The sequence below is a fragment of the Epinephelus lanceolatus genome, chromosome 21 (assembly GCF_041903045.1).
Source record: "Epinephelus lanceolatus isolate andai-2023 chromosome 21, ASM4190304v1, whole genome shotgun sequence".
NCBI lineage: Eukaryota > Metazoa > Chordata > Actinopteri > Perciformes > Serranidae > Epinephelus > Epinephelus lanceolatus.
In genome coordinates, this window is record NC_135754.1 from 1,469,438 (window position 1) to 1,483,938 (window position 14,501).

A 14,501-nucleotide genomic window follows, 5' to 3' on the forward strand; every position below is an offset into this window, starting at 1 on the left:
TATTTTTGAAAAATCGATTTTTTTAATGCGACTATTACTATTCGCTGTCTTATTTCTCCCCCTATATTTGACATGCAATTCAGCTCCTAATCGCACGAGGGCAGTCTAGGATTGCTACAGCGGTGTGAGATGGGCTACCAGCTAGTTTTATGCTCTTCTACAAACAGGAGAAACATGCAGAGACTACTACTCCGTGAGGAATGTCCGCAGTCATTCGGGCTTTTATAGTCGAGCGCACTTCCGCGTTGTAGTTTCCTGTAAAAATGTCCGTGAAAAATCCCCGCGATGTGAAAAATACATGCCGAGCAGTCACCGGTGTGCGCGCACAGGGCTTGCGTACGTCCGCTTTGAGTCCGCGCGGACCTCCGCGGAGTCCGTTCCGCCCGAGTATGTTCGGGCCTTTAAAGATGAATGGATCTCTGTGGGCATGGCTCCGGGGGGTGATTATTCGAAAAATTGTCAAATAGTTGCCATGATTTTCCAATAGTGTTTTTGCTTGTGTTGCCCATCCCTAACACTTATCTTTTGATTTATCTTAAAGTTATAGTTTTATACATTTGATGTATAAAAACATGATGTATAATTACTGCGCTCTCCAACTCCCTCTAGTGGAAAACGAAAGTGATACAAAATGTGAAATATGTCATTTCAGCACTGTATTACTAGGGCCCGAGCGACAACAAAGTCGTCCGTGAGGACCCTATTGTAATCGCGCTGTTTATTATTAGGGCCTGAGCACCTAGCGGTGCGAGGACCCTATTGAAATGCAAGGATTTTTAGGGCCCGAGTGATGACAGAGTCGTCCGAGGACCCTATTGAAATCGTACAGTTTATTATTATTAGGGCCCGAGCGACGACGAAGTCGTCCGAGGACCCTATTGAAATCGTGCTGTTTATTATTATTATTATTCTTGCGACATTTCGTGTCCCAATTTCGGCCCTTTCCCAAAATAGAAAATGCTTCTAACTCTCCACATTCGTCCGGCCACATCCAAAATTTGATCTTTTTGGGCGGTTGCACATGGTCGGCGCGAAATGCCGAAATAGCGCCCCCTACAAATTTTCAAAATACCCTCCCCATTGGGGTTAGTTTGTCGTAGGCAAACGAAATTTGGTACACATATGTATCATACCGAGACACACAAAAAAGTCTCTTAACGACATGGTGAAATCCCAACAGGAAGTCGGCCATTTTGTTTTGAATTTCTTCATTACGGCGATTTCCACAACTTACATTTGAACGAATTCCTCCTAGGGAGTTCGTCCTATCGACTTCAAAGTTGGTACAGATCATCCTGAGAACATGCTGATGAAAAGTTATTAAAAGCTTTTCTCTATGTCAAGGGACGTGGCCGCTAGGACATGACAAATTTTGGCGACTTTTCGTTTTCTTGCCATCGAATTTCGAACGGCTCTCCTGCCCACATACTTGATCTCAGCAGCTTCAAACTTGCTGGACATGATGATGGCTCCGCCCCGAATGCCCCGATATGTTAATATCCCACCTTACTCATAGCGCCCCCCGGTGGTAACAGGAAGTGACCAGTTTTTACTTTAACATGTACTAATGCCACAAACTTGACCACATCAACTTCATTCCACTTCTGATGCATGCAGAACAAGTTGGTGAAGCTACCTTATGAACGCTGCGAAGCTACGTCTAATGGTGTCCATGTGGCGGCGTGGTCTATCGATCACTCGCCACTAAATACAGTACAGGCCAAAAGTTTGGACACACCTTCTCATTCAATGCGTTTTCTTTATTTTCATGACTATTTACATTGTAGATTCTCACTGAAGGCATCAAAACTATGAATGAACACGTGGAGTTATGTACTTAACAAAAAAAGGTGAAATAACTGAAAACATGTTTTATATTCTAGTTTCTTCAAAATAGCCACCCTTTGCTCTGATTGCTGCTTTGCACACTCTTGGCATTCTCTCAATGAGCTTCAAGAGGTAGTCACCTGAAATGGTTTCCACTTCACAGGTGTGCCTTATCAGGGTTAATTAGTGGAATTTCTTTCTTTATCAATGGGGTTGGGACCATCAGTTGTGTTGTGCAGAAGTCAGGTTAATACACAGCTGACAGCCCTATTGGACAACTGTTAAAATTCATATTATGGCAAGAACCAATCAGCTAACTAAAGAAAAACCAGTGGCCATCATTACTTTAAGAAATGAAGGTCAGTCAGTCCGGAAAATTGCAAAAACTTTAAATGTGTCCCCAAGTGGAGTCGCAAAAACCATCAAGCGCTACAACCAAACTGGCACACATGAGGACCGACCCAGGAAAGGAAGACCAAGAGTCACCTCTGCTTCTGAGGATAAGTTCATCTGAGTCACCAGCCTCAGAAATCGCAAGTTAACAGCAGCTCAGATCAGAGACCAGATGAATGCCACACAGAATTCTAGCAGCAGACCCATCTCTAGAACAACTGTTATGAGGAGACTGCGCGAATCAGGCCTTCATGGTCAAATAGCTGCTAGGAAACCACTGCTAAGGAGAGGCAACAAGCAGAAGAGATTTGTTTGGGCCAAGAAACACAAGGAATGGACATTAGACCAGTGGAAATCTGTGCTTTGGTCTGATGAGTCCAAATTTGAGATCTTTGGTTCCAACCGCCATGTCTTTGTGAGAAGCAGAAAAGGTGAACGGATGGATTCCACATGCCTGGTTCCCACTGTGAAGCATGGAGGAGGAGGTGTGATGGTGTGGGGGTGTTTTGCTGGTGACACTGTTGGGGATTTATTCAAAATTGAAGGCACACTGAACCAGCATGGCTACCACAGCATCCTGCAGCGACATTCCATCCCATCCGGTTTGCGTTTAGTTGGACGATCATTTATTTTTCAACAGGACAATGACCCCAAACACACCTCCAGGCTGTGTAAGGGCTATTTGACCAAGAAGGAGAGTGATGGAGTGCTGCGGCAGATGACCTGGCCTCCAAGTCACCGGACCTGAACCCAATCGAGATGGTTTGGAGTGAGCTGGACCGCAGAGTGAAGGCAAAGGGGCCAACAAGTGCTAAACACCTCTGGGAACTCCTTCAAGACTGTTGGAAAACCATTTCAGGTGACTACCTCTTGAAGCTCATGGAGAGAATGCCAAGAGTGTGCAAAGCAGTAATCAGAGCAAAGGGTGGCTATTTTGAAGAAACTAGAATATAAAACATGTTTTCAGTTATTTCACCTTTTTTTGTTAAGTACATAACTCCACATGTGTTCATTCATAGTTTTGATGCCTTCAGTGAGAATCTACAATGTAAATAGTCATGAAAATAAAGAAAACGCATTGAATGAGCAGGTGTGTCCAAACTTTTGGCCTGTACTGTACGTTTGGCATTTTGATGGCTTCAGCGACCTCATCTCCTCATGAAAATGGACCTTAAAAAACCTTATATCCACGCGTTCAGTCAATTGTGCTGAATCTCGTGATATAGGCCACGCCCATTTCCACCTACCATTTTTTTTCCCCGAAAATTCGCAAAATGTCGCAAACCTACTTTTTCGAACTCTTCCTAGGCAATTTCACCGATTTGCACGAAACTTTGCACACACCATCTGTGGAGTCTCCTGACAAAAAGTCATTAAAAGAATTTCGATATTCCAAAGAATACTTAAGTTATTACATAGCAACTTTCTGCAGATTTAGTACAAAACAGGAAGTGTTGCATATCTCCACATTGGTGTGTCCGAATGACATGAAACTCAGTTTACTACTTCCTGATGAGGCCCTGAGGCTCAGTGCAAAATTTTGGGTGATGACCACAAGGTGGCGCTCTTTAAATTGAAGTATTTTATATCTCAACATCAGTTGGGCGGATTAACACGAAACATGGTATAATTATTGTCAATGCCCTCCTGAGGATATCTGACAAAGGACTTACTGATCCGCCACTAGGTGGTGCTGTGGTGGCAGTCTAATTTAATATTTAACATACACTCATGGAAATAAAATTGATAGGGGTGGTATAGACTGGCCCCTGTAACTCGCACACCAAAAATGATCAGCAGGTGGCGCTATTTTCAATGCAAAAGCGTTTTTGGCTAATAACTCCCACATAATATGTCGCACATTGTTAAACCATCTATTTACGTGTTCTCTGAATTCAGCTGAATTGTGTGGTGTAAGCCAAGCCCACTTTTGTGATAACTTTCCATTCGCTAAATCGCTACAAATGAAAAACCTACTTTTTCGAACTCCTCCTAGGCAATTTCACCAATTTGCACGAAACTTTGCACACAGCATCTGTGGACTCTCCTGACAAAAAGTTATTAAAATAATTTTGATATTCCAAAGAATATTGAAGTTATTACATAGCAGCTTCCTGCAGATTTGGTACAAAACAGGAAGTGTTGCATATTTCCACATTGGTGTGTCTGAATGACATGAAACTCAGTTTACTACTTCCCCATGAGCCCCTGAGGCTCTGCAAAATGTCAGGCGATTACTACCAGGTGGCGCTCTTTAAATTGAAGTATTTTATATCTCAACATCAGTTGCTCGGATTAACACGAAACTTAGAGCAATTATTGTCAATGCCCTCCTGAGGATATCTGACAAAGGAGTTACCGATCTGCCACTAGGTGGCGCTGTGGTGGCAGTCTAATTTAATATTTGGCACTGTGCCAACACCATAACACTTGTGGAAATGAAATTGATAGGGGTGGTGTAGACTGGCCCCTGTAACTCGCACACCAAAAATTACCAGCAGGTGGCACTATTTTCAATGCAAAAGTTTTTGGCCCACAACTCCCATGTCGAACGTTTTGAAACTTTATATCTCAGTGTTCCCTGAATTCAGCTGAATTGTGTGATGTAAGGCACGCCCACTTTTGCATTAAATTTCCATTTGCAACATCGCGAACAATGAAAAACCTACTATTTCGAACTCCTCCTAGGCGATTTGACTGATTTGCACCAAACTTTGCATGAAGCATCTGTGGACCCTTGTGACAAAGAGTTATTAAAAGAATTTTGATAATCCAAAAAACGCTCAAAATATAAAACAACAAATTCCTGCACATTGTTTTCAAAACAGACAGTCTTTCATATCTTGACCAAATACATTCGGATTACCACAACACTTGCGCTAATTTTGTTCCATGGCCCGATGAGGGTTTGTGCAAAATTCGGTGCAAATCGGCCAATAGGTGGCGCTCTGGTGGCAGTTTAATCAGTGTGAACGGAAGTAATTTGGAAAATCTTCAACTCCTCTTCAAAACTCATTGACTTTCAACCTCTTCTTGTCCCTCATACTTTGAGCTAGAGACACCATGTCAACTTTTACAGAGTCAGAAGACCTTTAACTATTGGGCATGTATTCAGCTTCTACTTTTGGAAAAATACATACGTGGGTTGGGTGCCTACCTATATACTGGAAATGTAAGTAAGAGATAACGTTTATTTTTTTATTTATTACAGCTGACAAGACATCTAGGTGCACGCCCCCCGACGGCAGCATGGCCTGACGCGCGTGGACTGCGAGGGCCCGTTCATCGCTGCTTGCAGCTTTAATTAGTGTCCATGTGGCGGCGTGGTGACTATCGATCCCTGGCCACTAAATACTTTTGGCATTTTGATGGCTTCAATGTGTGCTACATGGGGGAGTGAGGGCCCGATCACAGCTGCTTGCAGCTTTTATTATTATTATTATTATTATTGTTCTTGCGACATTTTGTGCCCCAATTTCACCCCTTTCCCAAATTTCAAAATGCTTCTAATTTTCCACATTTGTCCGGCCGCATCCGAAATTCGATATTTTTGGGCAGTTGCACATGGTCGACACGAAATGCCGAAATAGCACCCCCTACAAATTTTCAAAAACCCCTCCCCATTGGGGTTAGTTTGTTGTAGGCAAACGAAATTTGGTACACACATATATCATACCCAGATGCACAAAAAAGTCTATTAATGTCATGGTAAAATCCCAACAGGAAGTCGGCCATTTTGTTTTGAATTTTGCGGTTACAGTGATTTACACAACTTAAATTTCAACGAACTCCTCCTAGGGATTTCGTCTGATCAACTTCAAAGTTGGTACAGATCATCCTGACAACACGCTGATCAAAAGTTATTAAAAGCTTTTCTCTAATTCAAGGGGCGTGGCTGCTAGGGCGTGACAAATTTTGGCGACTTTTGTTTTCTTGCCATCGAATTTCAAACGGCTCTCCCGCCCAGCAGCTTCAAACTTGCTGGACATGATGATGGTTCCGCCCCGAACACCCCAATATGTTAATATCCCACCTTACTCATAACGCCCCCTGGTGGTAACAGGAAGTGACCAGTTTTTACTTTAACATGTACTAATGCCACAAACTTGACCACATCAACTTCATTCCACTTCTGATGCATGCAGAACAAGTTGGTGAAGCTACCTTATGAAGACTGTGAAACTACGTCTAATGGTGTCCATGTGGCGGCGTGGCAACTATCGATCCCTCGCCACTAAATAGGTTTGGCATTTTGATGGCTTCAGCGACCTCATCTCCTCATGAAAATTGATACACAGGTCAAGAATAGCGAGCTCTTGCATCTGATAGGGGTGTCGCCCATGGGGGGGACAAAATGCCTCTGTAGTGCCCCCTTGAAATTTTCAAAAACCCCTCCCCATAGGGTTTTTTTTTTAGTTGGAACATGAAAATTGGTACACATGTGTATGTTGTCCAGACGCACATAAAAGTCTCTGGCACCAATGGTCTACTCCAAACAGGAAGTCGGCCATTTTGATTTTGACTTGTCATTTTGGCGTGATTTCCACATTGTATTTTAACAAACTAGTCCTAGGGATTTCATCCAATCGACTTCAAATTTTTTAGAGATCATCCAGAGACCATGCTGATCAAAAGTTATTAAAAGCTTTTCTCTATGTCAAGGGGCATGGCCGCTATACCGCCTCCCTCGCCACCAAATACGTTTGGCTTTTTGTTGGCTTCAGTGATCTCATCTCCTCATGAAAATTGATACACAGGTCAAGAATGGCGAGCTCTTGCATCTGATAGGGGCGTTGCCCATGGGGGGGACAAAATGCCTCTATAGCGCCCCCTTGAATTTTTCAAAAACCCCTCCCCTTAGAGTTTTTTTGGAGTTGGAACATGAAAATTGGTACACATGTGTATGTTGTCCAGATGCACATAAAAATCTCTGGCACCAATAGTCTACTCCAAACAGGAAGTCGGCCATTTTGATGTTGACTTGTCATTTTGGCGTGATTTCCACATGTTGTATTTTAACGAACTAGTCCTAGGGATTCCATCCAATCGACTTCAAATTTTTTACAGATCATCCAGAGACCATGCTGATCAAAAGTTATTAAAAGCTTTTCTCTATGTCAAGGGGCGTGGCCGCTGTGGCGCCGCCCTCGCCCCCAAATACATTTGGCTTTTTGATGGCTTCAACGACCTCATATTCTCATTAAAATTGATACACAGGTCAAGTATGGCGACCTCTTGCATCTAATAGGGTTGTTGCCCATGGGGGGGACAAAATGCCTCTATAGCGCCCCCTTGAAATTTTCAAAAACCCCTCCCCATAGGGTTTTTTTTTTTTTTGAGTAGGAAGATGAAAATTGGTACATATGTGTAAGTTGCCCAGACGCACAAAAAAGTCTCTGCCACCAGTGGTCTACTCCAAACAGGAAGTCACCCATTTTGATTTAAACGTTTCATTTTGGCGGCAATTTTGTGATTTCCATACCTTGTATCTTAATGAACTACTCCTACAGATTTTGTCCAATCAACTTCAGATTTGGTACAAATCATTCTGAGACCATGCTGATCAAAAGTTATTAAAAGCTTTTCTGTATGTCAAGGGGCGTGGCCGCTATGGCGTTGCCATATTTGATTCATCGGCATGCATATTCGAGCAATTCTCTCTCCCACATACTTCATCCAAACTGCTTCAAAATTTCTGTATATGACAAGAGCCCCGCCCTGCACGCCTCCTATTCTCATACTCTAACTCATAGCGCCGCCTTGTGGAAACAGGAAATGCCATATTTTTAGATTGTACCAACACCATGGTAACTGACCCAGAGTTTAAGTTAGCTCTCAGTCTGGAACGGACAACCCAGAGTTCCCCTCATCTCACGGTTAACTTACTTTGAGTTTTCACATAACCGCTTCAGTTATGCGTGCCGCTGCCCCCCCCCCCCCCCCCCCCGCCCCCGGTGGCGCAGGAGAGCGAGGGCCCGATCACAGCTGCTTGCAGCTTCATTATTATTATTATTATTGTTATTGTTATTGTTATATATCATCGTTTGCTGTATTTTTGTACTTTATTTTGCATGCCCAGTTTTTAAGTTTTTAAATTTAAATTTTGAAATCTTTAATCTGACTCTTTCCCCTTGACTGCTGTAACACTGGAATTTCTCAATTGTGAAATCAATAAAGGTGTATCTTATCTCTTATCTTATTACCCTAAAACCTCATTGCATGTTTTTGTGTGCACATGTGGTAAAATTAATTCACTGATGTTTTGCAGCAGCAGAATCAGTGTAAAAAATGTTGGAAGGATTTGACCCATGTTTTCTTTCCATACAGGGGACATTCTGACAGAGTTCTATAAGCTGTGTTGTAGGAAGGAGACTACAGAAGAGATTCTGGGAAGAGGATTGGCTGCAGAGGAGGGCAAAGGTCAAGTTACTGACTGCACTGTTTAACACAGAAATGGGTGGAGTTGTTTCTCACTGTGATGTCACTATTATAACTATAGTCTAAAGAATGGAGCCTAGGTCTGTTTTACTGGGGTTTGTAAAATGTTTGCATAGAGTGTCCTATTACTCATCTCCTCAACTCTGTTGCCTCGGAGATACAATATACAAATACATCATTTATACACTAAATATTAGTTGCTTAGTGTGATTAGTAATAATTTTTTTTTTCTGCAGAAAATAGTGACATCAGCTCTGCTTTATCGAAGCTGACGGAGCCAGCAACAGCAGTGCCAATCTCCAAACTGTCTGTCTCCAGTATGGTGCACAGTGCTCGAAAGCACATCCGACGCCACCAGCGCATTGATGAGTGCCCACTCAACACTGATATTCTCAATTCCATCCTTCTCGTAAGCCTTATTCATCCTGAATTATTTATATGAATATTGTCTGGGAAAACAGATATATACATATACGTACAGTACAGGCCAAAAGTTTGGACACACCTTCTCATTCAATGCGTTTTCTTTATTTTCATGACTATTTACATTGTAGATTCTCACTGAAGGCATCAAAACTATGAATGAACACATGTGGAGTTATGTACTTAACAAAAAAAGGTGAAATAACTGAAAACATGCTTTATATTCTAGTTTCTTCAAAATAGCCACCCTTTGCTCTGATTACTGCTTTGCACACTCTTGGCATTCTCTCCATGAGCTTCAAGAGGTAGTCACCTGAAATGGTTTTCCAACAGTCTTGAAGGAGTTCCCAGAGGTGTTTAGCACTTGTTAGCCCCTTTGCCTTCACTCTGCGGTCCAGCTCACCCCAAACCATCTCGATTGGGTTCAGGTCCGGTGACTGTGGAGGCCAGGTCATCTGCCGCAGCACTCCATCACTCTCCTTCTTGGTCAAATAGCCCTTACACAGCCTGGAGGTGTGTTTGGGGTCATTGTCCTGTTGAAAAATAAATGATCGTCCAACTAAACGCAAACCGGATGGGATGGCATGTCGCTGCAGGATGCTGTGGTAGCCATGCTGGTTCAGTGTGCCTTCAATTTTGAATAAATCCCCAACAGTGTCACCAGCAAAACACCCCCACACCATCACACCTCCTCCTCCATGCTTCACAGTGGGAACCAGGCATGTGGAATCCATCCGTTCACCTTTTCTGCTTCTCACAAAGACACGGCGGTTGGAACCAAAGATCTCAAATTTGGACTCATCAGACCAAAGCACAGATTTCCACTGGTCTAATGTCCATTCCTTGTGTTTCTTGGCCCAAACAAATCTCTTCTGCTTGTTGCCTCTCCTTAGCAGTGGTTTCCTAGCAGCTATTTGACCATGAAGGCCTGATTGGCGCAGTCTCCTCTTAACAGTTGTTCTAGAGATGGGTCTGCTGCTAGAACTCTGTGTGGCATTCATCTGGTCTCTGATCTGAGCTGCTGTTAACTTGCGATTTCTGAGGCTGGTGACTCGGATGAACTTATCCTCAGAAGCAGAGGTGACTCTTGGTCTTCCTTTCCTGGGTCGGTCCTCATGTGTGCCAGTTTGGTTGTAGCGCTTGATGGTTTTTGCGACTCCACTTGGGGACACATTTAAAGTTTTTGCAATTTTCCGGACTGACTGACCTTCATTTCTTAAAGTAATGATGGCCACTGGTTTTTCTTTAGTTAGCTGATTGGTTCTTGCCATAATATGAATTTTAACAGTTGTCCAATAGGGCTGTCGGCTGTGTATTAACCTGACTTCTGCACGACACAACTGATGGTCCCAACCCCATTGATAAAGCAAGAAATTCCACTAATTAACCCTGGTAAGGCACACCTGTGAAGTGGAAACCATTTCAGGTGACTACCTCTTGAAGCTCATGGAGAGAATGCCAAGAGTGTGCAAAGCAGTAATCAGAGCAAGGGTGGCTATTTTGAAGAAACTAGAATATAAAACATGTTTTCAGTTATTTCACCTTTTTTTGTTAAATACATAACTCCACATGTGTTCATTCATAGTTTTGATGCCTTCAGTGAGAATCTACAATGTAAATAGTCATGAAAATAAAGAAAACGCATTGAATGAGAAGGTGTGTCCAAACTTTTGGCCTGTACTGTATATAAATATAGATGTATACATGATAGCAGAAACTACAGCTAGGGGTGTAAGATATGGACAAAAAATAATATCTCGATATTTTGGGGGATTTTGACGATAATGATAATTGATGGATGATATTGGATGATATTCAATGATGATATTCTTTTAAATATGTGTTTTTAACAGCCTGAGTTATAGCTCATTAATTGTTTCTCATGGATCATATTAATGGACACAATGTTTTAAAGGAAAAATGTTATTAACATTTCTTGCTGCTGTTTTACCTGCTCGCTCTGTTTGACTCTGGTGACGGCCTTTTGTAGCATCAATTCCGGGTCCATTTGCAACTGTTCAGATAGGCGTTTGTCCCGCAGACTCACCACAAGCCTGTCCCTCACCATCTCATCATGTAGAGCTGCGTAACCGCAGTGCTCCGCCAGGCAGTGCAGCACCATAATGAAACTGTCGGCCGTCTCGTCCGTTTCTTGATGCCGCTGATTAAAACTTTGCTCTCTCAAAGATCACATTCCTGCGATTCTCTTCTGCTTACGTCTCCAATCCAGAAGCAATGCGGAATCTGTTGAAGTGTTTAATCTATTTAGGCCAGTCTTCAGCCTTGAAGGTGAACTTTTCCGGCGGGGAGACTTGAAACTGTGCCATGTTGCCGCTTCGTTCAGCTAACTGTGGCTAGGCTAGGTAGCTCTGTAGATGGTCTTCCGGTACTGCGAACTTTTCCGACCTAAAACTAGACACTTTTGCTTGTCGCTATATGCAGACTAAGTCACTAGTACTGTCGCTCGCGTCTGACTTTACTTCTGACACCATGTTCAGTTATTTATTGGTATAACCGCAAACCATTCATGAGCCACACAGGCTTCAGGTACTTGAGCAACCCTTTAATTGTTCCCCTGCAACACAATACAGCATCACCTTAGTTCCCACCTGACAGGCTGGGACCTATCACTACAGTTGACCCACGTCTTCCGAAGCTGCTGGAGCATCCGTGGGCAGTGTTGCCATGTTGTCTCGCTAATGCTTGTTTAGCAGCAGGCTAACCTGCCGGGAAGGTGCCAGTGAGAGATCATGTGACCACCTAGGCGTACTGCAGCGTGCTGCTGCACGCAAGTTACGTAACTCTTGTTTAGTGAATGTGTGGGATTTCAACCTGGTTTCAACGTGTGTTTTCAGTTGTTTTTGTGAAGTCATTTGCATACTCGATGACGTAAATTTGCACATCGTTAAAACAACAATGACGATATTATCGTTAACGATATATATTTTGCCCACCCCTAACTACAGCTTCAAAACATTCCTTGTTAGCAGAAATAAAGATTAGATGTGCTTGAAAAACAAGTCACAACATTAGCTGAAATTCCAACTGAGTTTTAAATGGAAGAAAGTATATAAACAAACATAGGCGAGTGTGTTTGAGACCATGGGGTGTGTTTGGAAGTACTCTCTCCAAAGGCCAGAGCGCACTCTGGCACAAACTGGACCGTTTGTAAATTCAGAATGCTGTTGGTGTGTTCCATTTGATTTTTTAGAACTTCACACTCTGGGAGCAGCAGAGCATACTCTGGGCACTGACTGCTTGGTGCTCTGCTAATCCGTCTCTGCAGAGTGAATTTAATGAACTAATTGGTTTGTTTACTTGTAGAAATAGCAGCCTAAGCGAATGACTCCAGGCATCCCTCTCCTCAGCAACACTTTCTGGCTCTTCCTGGGGGATGCTAAGGCATTCCCAGGCCAGATGAGATATATAATTCCTCCAGCATGTTCTGGGTCTGCCCTGGGGCCTTGTACCAGTTGGATGTGCCCTGAAAAACTCTTAATGGGAGGTGCCCAAGAGGCATCCTGATCAGATGCTGAACCACCTCAACTGGCCCCTTTTAACATGAAGGATCAGTGGCTCTACACCAAGCTCCCTCCAGGTGTCTGAGCTCCTCATCCTGTCTCTAAGGCTGAGCCCAGCCACCCTACAGAGGAAAGTCATTTCGGGCGCTTGTATCTGCAGTCTTATTCTTTCAGTCACTACCCAAAGCTCATGACAGAAATTGAAAGATATGTGGACCGGTAAATTGAAAGCTTTGCCTTCTAGCTCAGCGCCCTCTTCACCACGACAGTCCGATGTAGCACCTGCATCACAAACCCATCTTGCTCTACAGTTTATTCTCACTCCTGAACAGTTCCTCGAGATACTTGAACTCCTTTGCTGGGGGCAGTAAACAATTACGGCTGTAATTGTTTACTGCGGCCTCGTGCCTATGACCGAATCATAGCCGTGATGATATACAGTACAACATCACTCCCTCTCGTGTGATATTGCTTAAATATACCTACAACATATTGTACTACAATAGCCATAATTATTATTGTAATATTATTACTTAAATTAATGTTGTTGTAAGCTGTTATCATGACTGTCTGTCCTGCATCTCTCTCTCTCTCTCTCTCTCTCTCTCTCTTTATGTATCATTTTGCCATACGGATTACTGTTAATTTATCATGTTTATCTGTTCTGTACGACATCTATTGCACGTCTGTCCGTCCTGGAAGAGGGATCCCTCCTCAGTTGCTCTTCCTGAGGTTTCTACCATTTTTTTCCCCCGTTAAATGTATTTTTGGGGAGCTTTTCCTTATCCGCTGTAAGGGTCCAAAGGACAGAGGGATGTCGTGTGCTGTAAATCCCTCTGAGGCAAATTGTTATTTGTGGTATTGGACTTTATAAATAAAATTGATTGATTGATTGAAGTTGACCTCTAGCTGGCTTCAGATACAGGACTTATAAAAGGTGGAGGAACTGCTTTAGCAGGAGATGTGTCTGGCATAGCAGCCAAAAAAGAAACCCAGAGTACATGCTACATGCTATGTATTGCATGTATCTGTATATTTTTCCTGTAAGATACAAACGTGATTGCATTGAAATTAATTTCGCTTGTGGTAAAATAAAGATATCATTAATGCTAAATGCCTATTTATCAGAAAGACTGAATTAGACTGGTTTTGATCAATATTCAATTTTATGACAATCAATAGATTTGGATACTGATGGACTGGTTTTATGTAAATGTACAATTGAATTGCAATTTTATATTGAAATGTTTGTGGGGTTTTTTCTTGCATGTCTCAGTATCTCTTCCCAGATGCTGCTGTGGAGAAGTCATCGGAGAACAGCAAGAATAAAAGTGCACAGTCAAAAGCCAGTGGGAAATCCAAGCAAGACAAAAACTCTGACGATGTATGTATGCCACTAAACCACTCCCACACTGTGAAAAATTAACTGGGGGGGGGCAGACAGGTGACATCTGAGGTTTAAATCAAGTCAGGTTTTTTAGGTTCATAGGTGCATGTTTTGAATAAAGAATTGTAACATCCACCTTAAAGGGATAGTGCACCCAAAAATGAAAATTCAGCCATTATCTACTCACCCATATGCCGAGGGAGGCTCTGGTGAAGTTTTAGAGTCCTCACAACACTTGCGGAGATCCGAGGGAGAAGTGGGTAGCAGCACAACTGCACACCTAATGGCTGACGGCGACCCAGATTAAAATGTCCAAGAACACAGAATTGAAACCATAAAATATCTCCATACTGCTCGTCCGTAGTGATCCAAGTGTCCTGAAGCCCCAACATAAAAAGTTGTTTGGAAAAACGTCATTTGAACTCTGTTTTTAGCCTCATTGTAGCCTGTAGCTCTTACTACCTCTGTGTACACTGCGCTGAAGTGTGTGCGCTTGCGCGAGACCATGAGAC

General features: G+C 42.8%; 1 protein-coding gene across 3 annotated transcripts in view; it reads left to right on the forward strand.

Annotated features, from left to right (window-relative positions):
* Positions 1-14,501, forward strand: part of rab3gap1 (RAB3 GTPase activating protein subunit 1) — a 123,731-nt gene that overhangs the window by 70,710 nt on the left and 38,520 nt on the right. For all 3 annotated transcript variants that reach the window (XM_033611608.2, XM_033611609.2, XM_078163410.1), the window contains exons 12-14: positions 8,548-8,640; positions 8,895-9,067; positions 13,879-13,986. In XM_033611608.2, coding sequence (XP_033467499.2) covers positions 8,548-8,640; positions 8,895-9,067; positions 13,879-13,986 — 374 coding nt within the window. The remainder of the gene's footprint in view (positions 1-8,547; positions 8,641-8,894; positions 9,068-13,878; positions 13,987-14,501) is intronic.